This window comes from Centroberyx gerrardi, chromosome 16 (assembly GCF_048128805.1).
Source record: "Centroberyx gerrardi isolate f3 chromosome 16, fCenGer3.hap1.cur.20231027, whole genome shotgun sequence".
NCBI lineage: Eukaryota > Metazoa > Chordata > Actinopteri > Beryciformes > Berycidae > Centroberyx > Centroberyx gerrardi.
In genome coordinates, this window is record NC_136012.1 from 7,142,312 (window position 1) to 7,162,542 (window position 20,231).

General features: G+C 41.9%; 1 protein-coding gene across 1 annotated transcript; it reads right to left on the minus strand.

The window, feature by feature from the left end:
* Positions 1–1,301: 1,301 nt before the first annotated feature.
* On the minus strand, positions 1,302–3,375 carry LOC139933100 (serine/threonine-protein kinase pim-1-like). Its single transcript, XM_071927117.2, has 8 exons — positions 3,312–3,375; positions 2,783–2,995; positions 2,579–2,673; positions 2,402–2,449; positions 2,043–2,270; positions 1,759–1,933; positions 1,485–1,661; positions 1,302–1,393 (listed from the first exon to the last, which is right to left on the minus strand). The coding sequence occupies exons 1-8, from the start codon at positions 3,373–3,375 to the stop codon at positions 1,302–1,304; spliced, it is 1,092 nt and encodes a 363-aa protein (XP_071783218.2).
* Positions 3,376–20,231: the final 16,856 nt, after the last annotated feature.

The following is a 20,231-nucleotide window of genomic DNA, read 5'->3' on the forward strand; positions in this document are numbered from 1 at the left end:
TGCAACTTCAGTTGTTTTGGAGAAAGCTGCAATGTACTTCTTCCGGGGATCTCCGGGACTGTTGTATGGACTAACAAACTTTACCCGATTTTCTACTGGCATGGGGGTGAGTAGATAATGACTGAATTTTCATTTTTGGGTGAACTATTCCTTTAAAGAGTAAAGAGTAAAGAATAGAAAACTTTAATGTCCTCATTGAGGCAATTTGTTTTGCAGCTTATCAAAAACTGTTACAGCAGACAACACTTATTCCAACATTCAGCACCCAGTCATATCACATATTAAAATAAAATGCATACTGTGCAGTAATAATACAGTTTCAGTGCTTTGTTGTCAACAACCCGCAGGTGACACATCAAGATATAAAGTGCATACTATAAAGTACATACAGTGTAACATGTACATGTCCGGATAAAGTGCATACTATGAAGTGCACACCACATAGCACCATATTTAACTGCAGAATAGTTCACAACATCATCAAACATGAGCACCCAGATGGTAGAACCTCAAACTCCTGGTTAAGAGGGTGGGAAATATCTGTAGCTATCTTGTGTGTCATTTTGTTCAGCCTGGTGGAGTATAGGTGAGCTAGATCTCTCTGCTGCTCCATTATGATTTGAATACATCTTTACTGTCCTACCCAGTCTGTATTTGTGTGCCACCTTAGCACTACCTTACCAACAGAGCAGACAATAGCACAGAATCCTTTCAGTAAAAGCTCTGTAAAATCATAATAGTGCGATCAACATTAAAAGAGTTTAGTTACCTGAGGGAAAACTCCACTCTCATATTCAGCTATTTCTTCACATGTTCTTACCTGGCATGAACACCTGAGAAGGTTAATTGTGGCAAAGAGCGCAAACAAGTCCATTGTGCTTCACCAAGGTTCCAGGGGCTGGAATCAAATTTGTTTTTACCTGGTTCTGCTTGTCAGAGCAGGGAGTTTCTGGCTCTGGACAGCTGCTGGATCGTCCTGATCGACAGGCAACTGCTTCAGGTTTACTTCTGAAGATGTGTCACTCCTCGCAATACATGGTCTACCATTTTCTACAATGATCTATAATCTTTCAAACATTCAAACAAAGACTGGAGGTGATTCTAATGATTTATATTTTTTCAAGAGGAACAGAGGCCCAATTCAGAGTTTAAATGAGTGTTATAGTGCCATACCAAGGAGTGCCATAGAACACATCAGGCTGGCACCGTAAGGCAGGCAAAAAAAAACACATCACTGAATGGTGTTTGATGGTAAGTCTCGGATCCATCCAATTGCAGTGAGTAGTGCGTTTGGTCTGGATTTAGTGGAGCCAGGGGTGGAGCTGCAGGCGTTCCAGGGTGGGCCGGCGCTCAGGAGATTTGTCTAGGCAACACTGCAGAAAATGCTGGCAATCTGGAGAGAAAGACAGGGATCAAAGATTAATAGGCAACACAACCTCTAGTGTGTCTGTATGTGCATGTGTGAGTGTGAGCACACGTCTTACAGTGGGAGAACCCGTTGCCGAGTTGTGGAGTGTTTCGGACGATCTCCCGCTTGGTGTCAAAGGGGAGACATCCGGCCAGCATGGCATACATTGTCACCCCCAGCTGCCACACTGTGGTGGGGCCCGCTTTGTAGGAGCCGCGCTTGAACCATTCCGGAGGGCTGTACTCAAAGGTTCCTACATTCAGACCGGGGGAGAGACAGTGAGTGGCTGAACAGTTATTTCAGAGATTGGAAAAAGGGTGAAGGGCAGGAAGAGAAGCCAGGCGGCGTACCAGGGGCCTCGGTGTAGGCTCCTGGCTTCAGGATGCAGCCGCAGCCAAAGTCGATGATGCGGACACGCGGCTCACCGAAGCCTTCGATCAGAACGTTGTCCAGTTTGATGTCTCTGTGGAAAACGCCTTCTGAATGAATCACCATGGCTGCATCCACCAGCTGCTTCATGATGGTCTGAGACGGAAAGAGAGAGGCAGAAATTGACAGAAATGCAATTTTAGATCGACTGTCAGGGTGGAAAAGCTTCGAAAACACACACACATCCGTCCCTCCGCCCGGTTACCTTCGCCTCGCACTCCCGGATGGAGTCCCCTCTGGCCTCGAGGTAGCTGATAAGGTCCGAGGAGGGGACGGGTCTCTCCAGGACCAGGATCAGCTCGTCGGGCAGCTCGAACCAGTCCAGCAGGGTCACGGCTGCGGTGGTCCCTACTGAATCTGGTCCGGCTCCTGATCCTGCTTTCAACTGCAGCAGCACCTCCAGTGGTAAACTACACATCTCCCCATTCAGAGACTAAAAGAAATATAGCGGGTGCAAGTTTGAGTTTGTGTATGCATGTGTTCCCCTCATATCCAATATTAAAATAAGCATAGAGATGTCAGAGAGATGTTAATGATTTCAGCAGAAAGAAACTAATCTCTCACCATTTCTGTGTAGACCACTTTGTCCTTTGGAATATGCTTTATAGCAATCTGCAGGACAGAAACACAAATACTTTGGCTTAGCACTTACACAGCATATAGTGAATGGTACATTGTGTGTGAGAGTGTGTGCGTGTGTGTGTGTGCGCATGTGTGTGTGTGTGTGTGTGAGCGCCTTACGGGCAAACGGTCCAGTTTTCGGAAGCCGCTATACACCGCTCCGTAGCCTCCTTCTCCCAGAGGTGCCACCTCCTCATACCTGACCTTAAATTCATCTACACACACACACACACTAATGTTTCTGTGGTTCTCTTTCACACCATCTATCTATCTTTCTATCTATCTGTCTCATCTGACCTGTGCTGTCAGTTCTTCCAGAGTTACCTGAGGGAAATGTGGCTGCGTCGTTCTTCTTCTCCTCTTCTCGAGGGCTCCGGGCTGTTCCCCTCGCCCTCTTCCTGGCCTCCTCATCGCTCTCCTCCGAGCTGGCCTTCCTCTTGTTCCTCCTCTTCTTCCTCTTCGTCTCTGCGCCCGCATCCTCCACCGGCAGGCTAATTTCATTGTGCCTGTTGATGGCTGCTGGGCTGCTGTGGCTGCCTAGAAATGGTAAAAAAAAAAAAAAAAGCCATGAAGCCATTAGCTTGTTGGCTGCATGTGGTGAAGAGTTGTAGTGTTGTATGGCATGGCCTTCTTATCAGGTCAGGACACAAACCTGGATCACAAACACCTTATCATGATGAGAAAAACAGCAAAACGACAGGAATCACAGCTATAAATTGAGGTACTGAACTGGAATTAGTGTCCACCATACCTGATAAATCATATGAATTAACAAGTCCCTCTTACTTGTTAATTCATATAATGATTTATCAGCAGGTTTATCAGCAGGTTTTTGCCAGGATTTCATACTCACCTTGATCTCTCTTGGAGCCCAGAGAACCCAGAGATTTTAACGCCTGCATGGACCTAAAGGCCATGCTGCACTTGATGCGTGTGACGATAGGAATAGTTGATACTATGGACCGAATCTAAATATCCAAAGTTCGTACAGTATATTTCTCTGTGTGTGTCTCAGTCTTGTAGGGTTGTAGTTCGCGCTCTGATGTCTGAAAGTGGTGACCGGTGGCTCTTGGATTCTGTGGAGCCAGTTGTGACTTCACAAAGCTGACAGAATGTTCAGCAATCACTAAAATGAAATGAAAACAAATGGAACAACCCTATCAACCCCAACAGATACTGTATATTATGGCCATTTTGTGCTATGGGGGCAGGAAAAATCTTACTTATTGCCCCTTTAAACCTGGATTCAGTCTCTGTATAGTCAAGAAGTCAAGTCAAGAGTCAAGAAGCCTCCAACATCATCCGTGACCCAACTCACCCTGCCCACCACCTCTTCAAACTACTCCCCTCTGGCAGGCGATAGGCTACAGGACAATATATGCACGCACCACAAGACTGAAAAACAGCTTCTTCCCCAAAGCTGTCAAATTGTTGAACATGACCTGACACCCCCCCCCCTCCCCCTTCCCCCACCCACACACCCACACACCCACTACAACACACACACAAACGCACCCATACACACATATACCATTCCCCTCCCCACTGACTGAACTCTCTACCATGTAATGGCTAGATTGTATGCTGCTAATTACCTCCGCCAAGGAGGTTATGTTTTCGGTGCCGTTTGTTTGTTTGTTTGTCTGTTTGTTTGTCTGTTAGCAGGATTACGGAAAAACTACTTTTCATGAAACTTTGTGGAAGGGTGTAGCATGGGCCAAGGAAGAACCCATTACATTTTGGAGCGGATCCGGATCAGACTCACGAACAAGCAACAATAGCACGAACCTTGGCGGAGGTCTGCGCTCTCCGAGTGCCCTTCTAGTTGTTTATTGTTTATTGTTTATTTGCACACCGGTTGCACTTGAGTATCTGCTCCTATAATATCTGGTCCTATTTATATTGTTCTTTTTATATTGTTTTTATTATCAGGGAGTGCCATCGTAATTTTGTTGTGTTGTTGTCTTGCACGGCAGTACAATGACAATAAAGTTTTCTTGACTTGACTTGTACCCTGACTTTAGCTGACTTTACCCTTAAATTTCCCCTTAAGTAGCTTAAGTTAGAAAATTTTTTTGTTCCTAACTGCACAACAACATCACATCCATATTCTGTATCTGCTACAACTCTTTCTTTAAGCTCTAGCTGCTTATATTGAATGAAATATTCAAATACAAGACGCCATGTTTTTATGGCTGCACCATTACATCAAATGGAAAAAATCTAGATGTTTGTGCATCATTATATACACATTTCCCTGTATGTAGCATGACACATTTGGTGTCTTTGGAAAAGTTGTTGACTAGAATTTAAAATAAAGTCCTGTGGGTTTGAACAAAGCTTAGCCATGCAACCTGCGTTTGTAATGATGGACCCAGTGGCGGGGGCGACAGGGAAGACCAGGTTAAAGTATTTTTCTCAATTTTTGCAGCAAAGAGTTCATGCTGCATCTGTGGTTTTTAATAAATCAATGCCCCCCCCCCAAGTATGAATATGAATATAATAGATGTCTTAAAGTTACAGTATTTGAAGACCTTTTAGTCTGTTAAGATTTTATTTTTTATACCTCATTTATTTTATTTTATTTCCTCTTCTTTGCTTTCATGTATCTTTGTTGTTTCTTTTTTAGATGACAATGCAAAATTTTTATATGTCATATATGTGATGCATTACATTTTCCAATTAAAAAAAAAAAAAAAAGTTTTCAAGTGCGGGGACCCCCTGAGGTCCTTAAGGGGGCTCCAGGAGGTCAAGTCAAGTCAAGTCAGTTCTACAGCTCAACTCTAATCACTAAATCTTATCAAGTGGGGGTGCATGAAAGCATTAGAGAACCCCAGCCATAACATTTGTCAAGTCTAGAAACAGGAAAGGCTCTTCTCTCTTGCTCATCACTCATATTCATTTCCCACTAGATGGCGTACACAGATCACAAAGTTCCTCCCAGGCAAAGCTCAACATTTCTCTGCTGTGTTAGAATCCCTTGTTCAGCAGAAGAAACCCAGATTTGAAGATGCTTTTGGAGGACAGCGGCCTACTATCTCCATGGATTTGCAAATTATAGAATTTGCGAATGGAATATCGCATCTGTGTCCGAGATATAATTGTTCTAAGTTGACTTGGTTGCCAACTTTTCTGTCAGCACACTGTGTGTATGAGTGAATATACTTAGAAGCTGATATATTCCCTCCCACCCATCCACACATGACCCTGCACATCTTGAATCAACAAATCAGCCCACACACTACACTTGCTTGTAGGAAATCCCGGTGTCATGTGGTAAAAGCAATGCAAACACATGGGGGAGTGTTGGGCTCTTAGAACAGAAAAAGGGCATGTTGTGTAAGGAAAGAAGGATGTTTCATTGAAAACTGATGGAACAATCTCTTTTTCCAGGGATGGATAGAAAACCTAAAGCAAGCACAGGCTTAACTTTTTCTAGACTTATTCATGTTTCCAGCTTCTTACTTTGGTGTAAAAAGCGTTCTAATCTTAACCTTTCAATGTGACATTAAAATGTTGTATTGTATAACAGATGATCATTCTTCCCCCTTTGTATAATGAGATGGACAGCTTTTTTAACATGATCAACACCATCACCATCAACAAACACAATGAAAATTAAAAAAGCAAAAAAGCCTTCAATATCAATGCACATGTAGAGTAAATAACGTCAACTAAATTAAAACGCACAGAGAAAAGTAAAAAAAAAGTGTCAGAGAGCATTTCTCAGTTAGCAAGCACCATAATAATTAACATTTCATCTGCCAAGGAATATGTCAGAGACGGACAGCTTCTTATAGCTTATTCTCTTACAGCCTTCATGTCTTCCAGTGAGTTTAGAAAGCTGGTGTCAAAACACAGTAATGACCTGCTGCTGTCATGAGACAAAGCTGAGAGAGGAGTATGAAACTGAAACCAAACAGCTTTTTCCAGAGTAGCATCTTTTTACATGACCGCTGTCTGTGTTTATTAAACCTCATATTCAAACTCATAGAGTCTCTGTCTGTCTGTCCAGACATTCTCTGCAGTTTGCAAAGCCTGTGGGGACGTATGCATGCAGAAATCATGAATTGAAGTTCATAATTAATAAATAAAGTGAATGAATGACACTAAATTAATCATTAAACAATAGTTAAATAATGGTTGCTTTGTGATTACCACTTATACTTTAATAATTATTAAGTAATGGTTAGTTAATACTTTATTCATGTTGCTTAGTAACTGATTGTTTTAACTATTCAAAAAACGGATCATTTCTTAGGAATTAAAGCTCTATCAAAAATGTTACCTGAGTGTTGTAAGCATTATTTGGGCCTGTTATTTTGCAAATATGCAAATGATGTTTATATTGATAACCCTGTATTCAACATCTGTCAGTGGGTCTGTTAACAGTGCTTTATGAAACCATTTAAGTTGCTATACTTTAAAAGTTCTAGACATCTGAAAGATGTCAAAAAGAAATGACATGAAAAAGAAAGTTCCACATGGAAACACAAAGTGTAAGTCGACAGAAACGTTGTTTTGCTCCCACAGGATTACAGCTGTCAGAGTGCAGAGCCACCTGTGCTGCGGTGTCCAGATTGCCGTATACCTTTGGCTTTATTTATGTTTTTTCTTTTTTCACTGGTCTGAATACATTTTCTGAGTCACAATTTGATTCACTGAGCTCGTTATACACGGACTAAAAAAAAATCTGCTGGCTAAAAGTGAGCTGTGCCACGCTCCCTCTCATTATGTCAAAGCCACTTGAACTGAATGAGATTCCCTTGCTATTGAGTTTATTGGAGCTCAGGTTGCAGACAGAAAGGCTTTTCATTTGGCCCGGTCTACTTGACTTGTCCATTTTGTATCGCATGAAACGCTACATTGACCCTACACTCCTCCTATTGTGCCTGATACAATGAATACCAGCATATGCTTTACTGCGGTTGAGGGATTTTTTTCCAGCAGGGCCAAAGCAGCACCAGAAGCAGGGATTTGAGCCATTTCTCATGTCTGGACACAGCGCTGAGGGTCAGTGTTATTCCTTTGGGTCAAACCAGTGTACAAGGTCAGAGACAGCAGCCTGCCAGAGGTCCCAGCCATTAGCTTTAGCTGTCACCGCCCACCAAAGGGCAGGTGAGGCGGGAGCAGAGTGCAGAATCGTTAAAGGAGGAGTTCGGCCATTTTGGATGCTCGGTTCTTCACGCAAAGAAGGTCCACCAGCTCCTATTCACAGAAAAAAACCTCAGAACCCCACTTTGAGAATTTTATATCTCTGAGACAATTCAAAAGACTTTCATGTTTGCATCATCCCTTTTCTCCACCTGCAAAACTTCTCTAAGTAACCTTAACTGTCCCGCTCCATAAGACCTTTCTGAAGTCCAAAGAGAAGTCTGTCTCTTTTAGTTTCACACTTCTTCACTTTATGACTTGTATTTTGGTGACGAACGATAATGCCGGCAGCAATAAATGTTTGATGAAAACGGGGGAAATGTGTTTGGCAAAGCCTCAAAATGTAATGACTATGAGCTTAATTGATTATATTTGGTATTATTAGTATCTTTTCCTGTACTCACTTAATTGAATGCGGGGATTTTTTTTTAAAGAAAGCTTCTAAATATAGGGCATTGAGAAGCGAGCCATGTCTAATGCCAGTTTACAGTGAATAATTATTTGCTGGGAATGAGCGAATCTTCAGCTTGACATACAGCGCAAGAAATTGAGACATTATTCAAATCCCCCGTGTGTGTGTCTATCAGCCCCACCAGCACAGTTTATGCTCGGTTCCTCATGCAAAGGAGGTCCTGTGAAAGGTCCCATAGCATTAACATTTTAATTTTCCTGTTGTCGTGAACATATTTGATTTCGGGCTATTTAAAGAAGACACGGCACACATTTAAATTAGCGTGAACCGCTAGATTTCTTGTTATTACATTTTTCAAAAGTGCATTTTACAGAGAATCTCACATTGCTTCTAGTCAGTGCAACAAACCTGGATGGGGAATTGATTGGAAATCTTGCCATGACAACTATTTAGATGCCTCCGATCAGCCAGAGAAAAGAATGAGTTACACATAAACACAATAAATACAATCTGAAGCTGGTTTTCCAGGTGTGTGCTTTCTCAAATAACCTTCGGAGCTTTTCTAGTGACTGTCAGTGTAAAGATGTGTGTGTAGAGTGAAGCGGAAGATACTTTCCAGTTCATATGCATAGAATATACACTTAGAATCCTCTAATATTATAGAGCAGGAGAAGTTTTCACCACAGCAGAAGGCCAAGTAGTTAGGGATGCAGGCCCAAAGAGTAGGTGTTAAATCATTCTGATGAGTATCTCAGCGTCCATTGACACTTTTAATAGAGTGGCTCAGGTGGGACTCATTTTGTTTCATTGGATTCATTATGGGCTATCACGCTGGAGCATGAAAACACATTAAACTTGTCAGTTTCCCAAGAAAAATGAATGACACGAACAACTACAAAATGACCAAAACACTAGCCCTACCTAATTAGCATACTGGTTTAAAGTGGTAATCTATGAGATCGTTGTTTTTTATATTTAGTCTCCATCTTTGTTGCTGTGGTGTTTCTGCACTGCTCTTCCCAGAGATCACCTGTCAATCAAACAGTGTGTCCAGTACTGTGACGTCTTCTTCCTTGGATTTTCTGCTGATGCAGTTTGAGTTTCTCTTTTCTCTGTCTGTTCAGTCATGGTGGCTATCACTGCTCATGCTAACTACCCAGTTCTTTGACATTACCATCCAGGAATATGACATTTCTGGTTTGCACTGCGCCTGGCAGCCGTAGTGAATTCAACTTTTTTTTGTTTACATTTTCATTCGCAAATTGTGCGACTTGTGAACTAAATGTTATTCCATCCGTGGGAATGTACTTCTGAATATTTTCGGGGCTCCATCCATGTCGGCCTTTATCCCGGCAGAATTAATCCTCGTATAATTAAAAGCCTGTCAGCAGACAGACGCCTGGTCTTTGAGAAAACGCTGTCTGTCTTTGGACAATTCGGCGGCAAAAGAACATCTTCAAGGGCAAATATCTCCTGCAGATATGAAATAAAAATGAGACTCCCTGAATTCCATCTGGCAATATTGTGGGAACCATTGTTGAGCCACATGTAAAGGTGTTTTATTCTCAGTGACTACAACTGATCACTGTGTTGAATACAGTATCTGAATGACAGTACACCTTCCTGAACGATTGGCATTTTCCTCTCCAGTTACCACAGTTGAGCAGTAAGTTGTGTAACTACCAAGGTTATACACAACCACGTGAACAGTTTAACATTTCTACCCCACGGAAATTAATTGCCATTGAGACTCCTGAGAACGATTGGATCCACCTCTCTGACAGAACGACTAATGGCTAAGGATAATGAGCTCTTTCACCTTGGCCCACAAATTCACTTCATTTAAACCCAGTAAACCAGCCTCAAACATGGATTGATTTTCTCTGGGAAGTTGAAAATATTCTTTAGTGGTTTTCGGCATTTTGATATTCGTGTTGTGTGGGTGTAACATGCCGCATGAACCCACTGGTGCCATTGCTTATGTGTCATGAGGTACTGTATGTTTGGTAGCAGAAGGATAGTGAACAGCAATGAAATAGCCCTGCCTCACCTCCTGCCTGCATTATTAACTACCATACTTGCAGTTTACCCGATGTGTCTGGTTTAAAAAATGCATTTGGTACAGATTCACTTGAAATTGATTTCATCACCCAGGAACACATGTTACCCTCTGGTTCGTAACAGTTGGGTGGAGGTTTGCAGGCGTTGGGGGCGTGCTGCAGGCGGCGTGCTGCTAGCCGTCATCACTCCGCTGTATGGACTGGAGCTGAAAGTCCTCCAGCTCCACTTAAAAGAAGACTTATAACAAAGACCGTCTCATCACCGAGGTGTAAAAATAGATTAGGATTTAATCAGAGGACAATTGCATGCAAATCAGTTTCCCTTGAAGTGCTGTGCCACTCAAGGGACGGAAATGAGGGAGATTTGGGTTAGATTCCTTTCGGCAGCCATTTTTGCTCCTCCGGGATTTACTTGTGTTTTCTCACTCTCTCTCTCTTCCAAGCATTACGCCATAGTGCTATTGTTGGCTAGCCAGCTCACCATTTAAAAATGACATTATGGCTTATTATGTGGCTGGTGCAACGTAAGGAAAGGTGAGGTATTGCACCTTTTGGCTTAAAGGATTTTAAGGTTATGGTAATTAATAAGTCATATGGTAATGAATATTGTAATAAAAGAAGAAAAGCTAAAGGCCATATTTTAGTAAGCAATGATACTCTTTAATTCATGACCTGGGAAGGCAACACATCTGTGTATGGTTAGTGGAGCATTGTAAATGAATTTGACATGAAGCTCCCTCACTGTGCTGTATCCTCACTGGTGGGTCTTACTGTGGCGAAACTACTGCAGCAAACATGACATTATGAATCAGAGCAGATGTGGTCACACACTGTCAGTGTTTCACCAGGTGTACCAGGATGCCAGAAACATGAACACATTTTGCTATTTGCAACTCCTAACTGCCACTGGTTGCATTCAAAATATTCACAAGCTTTGTGTAGAATACGATGGGGTGAAATGATAGCAGACCCGACTATAAAGAAGATTTGGATATTATTAGTCACTGGTGTTACTGGTGTTAGATATCATTTTGTCACGTTGTTGACATGCAGGACTATTGAGGAAATTATTTGGACAGCACTGTTTTTTTGTCTAAATCCATACAATGTCTGGTAATCTGTTTCGCACTTGCAGGTTCCCAGTATATGGCTATGTATTAGTATTTCTTCTGTCACCCAAACAAAGGCACTTTTTAAGCTGAATCATCTTAACAGAGTGGTACAGAACACTATCCAGTCTATACACCTAATATGGTTCAATTTTGGATTTAATTTCCAATACACAGTTAAAAAGTATTGAGTTGTAAAATTCAACAGGACTGAATAAATACAGTAAAATGCTTTAACAACATAAAAGTCTATATTTAGGATATATACAGTATCCTGTCATCACATTAGTTGTCATAGATGGACACAGTGAGGCGGAGGTTTCAGAAGAGTAAAAGTCCAAGTCAGGTACATTCTCATAAATGTGGAGCAAAAAAAGTGTATACCAGATCATTAATGTACTTCAAAGATTTTCTCATTTGTTTTTTGACCTGTCAGTATCTTTAAGTGTCAATACACGCTTACTTGCACTGCAAAAAATTACATTCTTTTCCTTAAAGTGACATAATTTTCATGTCAGATCATGTCACTTGATTGAAGAAAATTTGTGAAACAAGTTGATTTGCATTGGAAACGAGTGAAATTTTGATTCGATTGGCAGATTTCACACCTAAATTTTTTCCTCTGTCTATCACAAAATCAATCAGAAATAACGGGGCACAGTTAGGTTATTGTAATGCTACAGCTGTCAAGGTCTGCTTAGGCTATTGGGGTGAATTTGACATGAAAAGCCAGCAAGGCTTCAATTCATCTTACTAATAACTAGCCACCTACCACAATAATAAAGTGTCAAAAAATGTGAGATCCATCCATCCAAGTAAAGTTTCTCAAGTTGAGTTGTCAAAGCCATTAAAAATAAGACGCAAGTCGCTTCATTTAATTTTTCACAAGTTATACCCAGGGGTTACATTGTCACCAGAGATCTGAAAGACATGGCAGGAGATTGTGGAAAACGCATTCATTAGCACCTTGTGAGGCACATGGGATACTTTAGGGAAAACATGTCCGTTCATGATCCTGCTCAGTGTTCAACATAATTACAACAACAACGTTCAAAGCGGGGATGGGGAAAAACAAGGCTGTCAGTAAGAAGACTTGCACCAAATTATAGTTGAGGATAATTAAATGTCACGAGCATCCTGACATCCGATAAATGTAGCGTAGAATGGTAAATGAATGAATGTTTTGGGTTTGCGGGAGGAAATATTCTCTCAAACATGCTGATTCAAAATGTTGAACTCTCAGACAATGTTTTCATGATCTCATTTCATACTATAACATGTGCTACTGCTTCGCAAGATGTGAAGGGATTCCACAAAACATCATTACAGTCTGCTTGTCTGTAATGTTCTGGCCTATATCTCTGTATTGGAAATCTGGCCATTGGTCCAGGCTATCTCCTGAGAGGCTCCTCTGAGAGTCAAGGGCTATTTCCAGTGTGCCTATTTATACAGAGCCTGCCTCAATAGAGAGGCAGAATGAAGCGAGATCTTCCCAGCAATCAGGCCAGGAATCTGTCGAACTAAGGGCTTCAGTGAATTCAAATCCCATTTTTTAATGCGAGACATGTGACCTCACATCCCGGCGTCGCAGCAATTCACACAATCGATACGATCAATAAGACATTACAGGCTTTGTGTGGAAGTGTGCGGTTGGAGGAATGCTGCACACTTGTGTAACGGTTCAGATTGAGGCTCGGCAGCGGGGCTCAAGTGCTCTTCTTGGTAATGATACTCGCTCGCAGCTGTGATTGGACACTTTTCATCCAAAGCACCAGACAATGTGTGAGTGGGAAGCTGTAATCTTATGAGGAAGCCAAACAAGATGGAAACATTCTGAATCCCTGGTAATATTCAAAATGTTCTGAATATTTCTATGATGAAGGGAAATTTCGGATTAGAAGAAGAAGGAGAAGATACATATAAACACATTATCCTTAATAAAAGCTTAACCTGGATATGAAAATGTATCCGGTATGCTGTCTGCATATAAATACGACTGACATTGCAATGTGTATTTGTTCTTATCTTTCACATTCAGAGCCTGGTTAAGTGAATTTGAATCAATCGCTATCAAGAACTAATCTGTTTCCTCACATTTTGCACATTTTTTGGACTCATTATTGTATTATTTTGACTTGATCATATCAGTCGAACCATAACAATGTTGCGTTGTTCTCATCTGCTTAATAAGAGAGACATCAGAGAAACAGGTGCGGGCTTAGAGCGGAAACTTGCACACCAGAGGAAGGCTCCTTTGAAAGCAACTGAATTCATTAGGCTAATCTTCTGGGTAGGGTGCACTCTTTTCCCTCCGTTTAAGTCTCTAACTGCTGGATAATATGTCTGCTCCAGGCTGCTGTCGGTAATGCCTGGGGAGCTTTAGACCGTTCCTCAATGTGGTTTTGTTTGGTATTCACAAGACCTGCTGATGCACACAAGGCCTTTTGCACAGGGACTTTTTGTGAGGACGCACCAAATTATGTAATGCTCAGTTGTATCTGTAATGTGGTACAATACTATCTGTTGCATTTATCCATAATCCAACCCCTTTCAAAACATCTTTGTGGACCATGGTATTATTTACTTAGTATTGTATTTATTTAAAATCCTAATGCATTATATGTTGTGTATTAGGGATGGGACGATATATCGAAATTCAATATATCGCAATACAAACAAGTGACAGAAAAATTAATTGGGATATTAGCTACATTTTATTCTGCTGTAGTAATCACAAATGAGACACTTGACCATCACAGTTTCATAAGCTCTCCATCCAAATTATATTATTGTGTTGTAATGACATTTTTAAATTGTTGTTTACATTCTAGCAAGCCAGTGTCATTGCTAGAAAGATTTGTGGCTCAGAAATAAACATAATTCTGCACAGTCAGACTTTGTTGTCTGAACTTTTATTTATTACATCGTATCGTGGTTGTATTGAATCGTGAACCCCATATCGCGTATTGATTCGTATTATTGTGCCATCCAAATTTTGGTGGAGCCCATGACCTTGAAGGGCCTCTTGACTTAAGCCATAATAAAAACTTCATATATTAGCAAATGACAAACACACTACAATCAAGCTCATCAAAATTGGCTTCCTCACTCGATTCCATGACTTCACGTTGCCTGCAGAGATTAAAACGATGACACAGTTGCCATAGTGACATGCCAAGTTCGTCCTTGTGCGTGCATGTGTGTGTGTGTGTGTGTGCGCGCGTCTGTGTGGTGTGTCAGTGATGGCAAGGTTATCTGATGTCACCCTGTTTCCGTCGCAATTGTCATGGCTCAGCAAAAACAGCTCCGTAAAGTGTTGTGGCTGCATCTGCTGCCGCCGGCGGGGGGTCCGGACCGCCGTGGAGAAGACTGAGGAAGCGACGCAGGAGCACACTGGGACTGTGTTTCCATGATGTCCTCCTCCGCGAGAGGCCATGTGCGAGAAGAGGATGTGTTCATGGAGAGCGAAATGTGTCATTAAAGAGATTCAACCCAAGGAATAGGGAATATCAATCAGTTTTCAAGGAATAGCACTGATACATCAATTGGACATCTGTAAGTGCCTTTTTCAAGTGGGACAGACAAACTCATTTATGTGTTATATACACTACCAGTCAAAAGTCTGGACTCACCTGATTGAATGTACTGTGTTTTTCATTCTCTTTAAGCCATTTGGATCTAAAAGCTTCTGCTTAAATGCTTGAAATTAGTTTCTTAGACAAATATAAATAGTGAAGTTGATCCTATGTATGAATTTCTTTCCAAAGCCTTTGCCTTTCCATCAAGGCAAAGGGCAGCTACTTTAAAGAATCTAAAATATAAGATAGTTTTGATTTGTTTACCACTTTTTTGGTCACTGCATAATTCCATTTGTGTTATTTCATAATTTTGACATCTTTACTATTATTCTAAAATGTGAAAAGCAGTAAAAATAAAGAAAAATGTGGTGTGTCCAAACTTTTGACTGGTAGTGTATTAGGCAATCTGTTTTTATAATCAGTTTGTTTTGAGTTGTTTCACTGCTCTCTGCACCGGATTACAGTGATCTGATAGGAAAACGACATTTCATATTTCACATTTCACATTTACTAATGCCAGGCATGGACTGCTGCAGCACAACTTAAAATAGCGTTGTGGTATTTCTCACTGGTGCATGCCGTTTTAAAACAATTACAGAAATGGCTGATCATTATCCGTTTAAAATGCTTTCTATGTCCATTCCTCCTCCCGTTGGACCGCCGTCAGTGTTCCTTCATTAGGACTACAGCTGTTTGCCTGAAAAAAAAAGTTGAGGCAGAGATCATTTTCTATGCAGTAGGAGTAATGTATTCATGGAAATCCATACACACACACACTCACACACAAACTCACATGCTCACACACCATTAGCTCCGGGGCAAACACTCTCCCACCAACATTTACGCCTCTCCTTACATCTCCCACTGGCCACGTCCCCCGGGGGACGGATTCAAAATCATCACCAGAAATGGTCTATAAATGTGTGAACGCCTCATTTCCGCCTGTGTTTAAGAAATAAATGCCTGCCGCCTACAACAGCTGTGCTCCTCTGCGCGCTGAATACTGTATGTTAACATGCTTCTGTTTTTGGAGCAAAGATTAAATACACGGTGTCTATTTTCAGATAAACAGCCACGGCGGAAGAGGGAAGGATAAGTCGTCATTTTAAGAAGCGCATGTAACATATGTCGCCGCTTATGAGTCCTTTTAGACCTTACAAAAGTTGGAGCTTTTGAGAAATGAATCATCTTAGGTTTCACTCTCCACTCTGCTATACAGTAAAGTCAGTTACACTATTCTTTACTAAATCACATAATAAAAATTCTCTGAGAACGAGGGTCCCTTGGGCAAAAATATTTTCAGATTTTTATTTTCAGGCCTAGGGAAAGGCAGTGAGAAACCCTGGAGCTGAAATGGAATGAGGATTTGGATATTATTGACACATGCCTAGATGAGGAAGCAAAGGCAACGTCATTCCCTCGCACCACAGGCTAAATTTTGCCTGTTCCGTACACCACAGATTACTTGATATAAGCAAACTATCAACTGTGAAGTTCTGAATCTGAAATTGTGTCATAGCCTGAAAGAACAGTTAACTGTCAACTTGGTTCCAGGGGAATCCATCCATATAATTTAAGATAAAATCCAGATCATCCAGTTGCCCTTCTGTACACACAAGACAAAACTTCCTTTGGATTGTTCCCACTCCTGTGCTATGTGAACCAAATGTCCATGACCATTGCTTCAGTAAACTCAATGACTACAATGAATCACTACAAAGCAGGTCATAAGAGTAAACCTACAGCATCAACAAATCAATAGCTAGCACCTCAACCATGAACATAAGGCACAATTTACCAACACATAGAATCTGATGCAACTATCCCTTAAGTTTTGCCATTGAATTAGGGTGAGTACCTACTGAGAAACCTTTGTTGGATGTTAGAAGAAACGGGGGTGGGTGAAAACGGGCATGTCATTGGGATTATGAAGTGGACACCTCCCATTATGGATGTTTCATGGAATTAAGACCAAATAAGAGACTCAGCAGTACATTCTGGCATCTGAGAACCCCTGCTGCAGAAGTTTATACCCCTCTCAGCACTAGTCAGACATACACTCACCCACACTACAGATTTAGTCCTTTATACGCAGGACAACTAGACCACAAGTACAGTGAGTGTAGGTCTGACCTACCACCTACTGCACCTATAGGTGTCCTTGAAATGGTCTAACTAAAGGGACTAAAGGGACAGCTGACTGTTCTGGGTTGAAACAGTCCGCTTAGCAGGTCAGACAGTTCTATGTACCAACAATCACAGGTTAAATGGATGGCATTATTCACAAAAAAACCCAAGAAAAGTCAAGTTCCTCTTTTCATGAAACTGTTTAGCTGATGGATCAAGCGCACCACGCACTTTAGCAGAGTTCTTTCAAAGTCCCGACCTCTTGGTTTGGCCTTCACTCGCTCAGTTATGAGACTGGTTGAGTGCGAAATTTTCTAGCGAGAGGGAAATCGGCCGTCTTTACATCACATCGTACTCCTGTGTACTGAAGTACCTGCATGTAAAGAGGCGTCTTACCAAAGTGGATGAGAGGTCAAGGGCCCTGGATGGCATAAATGACTCCCATTCCCTCAGATGCACAAGTGGATAAACGTTTCAGGACGGTGCCACCTTTGCTCTGGATGGAACGACTTTCTTTTCAATGTCCTACAGATGGGACAAAGTGGTACCTTAGGCATAAGAGACTTAGGTGCCATTTTCTCCAGCATGCCTCTGACAGCGTGTTTTAATGCAAACCGGGGTGTTTCTCTGAAGATAGCATGTTCTTGGAGGACTCTTCAGTGCCTCGGGATCACTCTTTTAATCCTGTTGGCAAGTGGAGAGCATTTCAGAGAGAACACAATTTTGGAATAGGAGCTCCAAAAGACGTGTGCACTTGTACGTTCAGTCAATCATATGCTGGTTACAGCCTCTCTGGCAAGACTTCTGTTTCATGTCCTCTGCATGTCTTCCCATTTGTTGCTGCTACAAAGTCTTCGTCAATGTAGGAATTGGAAAACAGCGATGTTCTCCTTGAGGGGTTGTGAGGTGGGAACTGGAGTCAGGAAGGAAAGGATTTATTGTTTTTCTGAACATGGATTTTATTTTTATAGACTAGTATGTCAGGGAAGGTGTGTTTTTTTGATACTGTATTGATCCCTGAAGGGAGATTCTCTTTGTGCCTGCCCGCCTCCACAAGGAGACCAGAGCGTAGGGTCAGGTGCAGAACAGCCTGGAGCTGGTAGGGGTTCAGTGTCTTGCTCAAGGACACTTCAGCAGGGAGGATACTTACTGACATAGGGGCTTCCAGTTCTTCAGGTCTTCCAGTTGAAGGACAGTCTTCCTAATCACGTTTGCCTGTGCACTAGTGCAGTTGAGGTGGGTATTCCAAGTTTTTGAGTAAGGCATGGAAGTGCAGAAGAGCCTCAGTGGATAAATACACCCTTGATGAATGTGAGCCAAAGTTTAACATGGGGCAAATGGATTAACTAGCAGATTGGAGTTTTAGTTATACAAACATTTCTCAGAGGCAGAGCTGCTCTGAATGCAGAAATAATCTTATTGGTTGAGCGAAACTGCAATGGGCGGGGTCAAAGAGCCATTTTTTATTTCAATTGACATGCCACTCCACCCCAATGTCATAAATGCTATACAAAAACTCTCTGAAATCTAATATGAGTTGTGAATCAGTGTTTTGGAATATGCTGTAACAAGTGTTACAGGTAAAGTGTTTTATTTACATTTGTATTAATGGAGACTGGCTCCATCCTTTACTTAATAGGAAAAATAAGTTAAGAATATAAATATTTCACTGTATAAACTGTAAGAACATTTACACACAATAGGTTACAATATGATCAATATGATTTGTTTTGTAGCATTTGTTTGTATCTCTTGCCTTCAAGTGTTTGATCATTGCTCACATTCCCACTGTGTTTGTGTATGTGTACAGCATCTGCTCCATAGAACCACAAGATATCATAAAATGGGTTTTCCCTTTTGATACAAATGACATAAACGAGCAAATCACTCAAATTTCAGTCATGCTCACTGAAATTTTACATCGCAACTTGTACGTGCTTACGTTCAAATACATGTTGAAGAAATTATATACGGCTGAAATAAAGAAGTGGCATGAGCTCTCCTCTCCGACCTCCTCTCAGTTTCAATCAGCCCGTCTGTCTCTCTCTCTCTCTCTGCCTTTGTTGGAGGGAGCTGAAGATGTCACATTGGGCTTTTTTTGGGCGGTGTGATTTCTCGACAGCTTGACTCGTGGTTCTGACTCATTAGCCGCGTGTGCCGACACCGCCACAACGAGCCTCATCAATCGTAACCCCCGGTGCAAAAGAGCCGCTTCCTCTCCCTACCTGGCCATTACGGCTCTCTTTGCTCAATAACATGACCCAGAAACGCCGCAGCACTGGGAAACAAATAGCACACAAGGATTATACATTTTTGTGTGTTTTTGGACTGATTCGCCCATTTATGTCATCTGTATCAAAAGGGAAAACATTTAATTATGTCTCATGGTTTTATAGCACATGTTGCACACATGCACTGCTCTCACTTGGGCAGCAGGTAACAGCAGCGTGGCTGTACAGCGATCAAACACATGAAGGGTGATGCAGCGGCCTGCTGATCACAGCTAGGGGCTTTCACTGTGAAACTTGGCAAGCAAGAAACAAACAAAAAACTGGGCTCTTTAGAGCATTTTTACTGATCTGATCCAGCAAGAAGGACCCTGGTTCAATTTCCTCCCAAAATCCAAAGACGTGTAAATTAGGTGGATTGGAGGCTCTAAATTACCCATAGGTATGAATATGTCTGTGTATGTGTTTTAGCCCTGTGATGGATTGGTTTTCAGGGTGTCCCAGTGCATGCTGGGACAGGCTCCAGCCCCCCCCCCCCCCCCCCCCCCCCCGCCTCCCAACCCTGAAAAGGATTAACACTAGGAAGGTGAGTGCTGCTTTGAATTTTCGAACTGAAATATCTCAGCTATCAAATTGCCCCTCTAAGACTTTTCTTGGATCCACTTTCTGTACAAACTAGCGTTGTTTTATTTCCTAAATCATGCAAGGAAATAGTGTTCTAATTGTATTTACCCCCTTCAATTGACAGCTTGTTGGCCTCCCCCACCTCCCAAAGCCTTTGGCCTTTCTAGTATTAAGCAGGTGAATGAAAATGAATCATAGCAGTTAATTCATACCAGTGAACCAAAACACTCAAAATAAGGGGTGAGGGCTCACTTCACTGCCAGTCCAAAAGTCAGTAATTCCAGTGTAGATGAGGTCTTTCTCCTGCTACAGTAAGACCTGCCAGCTAACAAGCTCCACTGCTGCAGCTCTAGATGTGTGTGGGCAGTCTGAAGGCTCCCAGCGGGTCCTGCATGGAGCCAACAGGAGGGAATGTAGTGACCCTCCACCGCCATGCCCCTCAACCCCTTACAACACACACACACACCAACACAGAGCCATG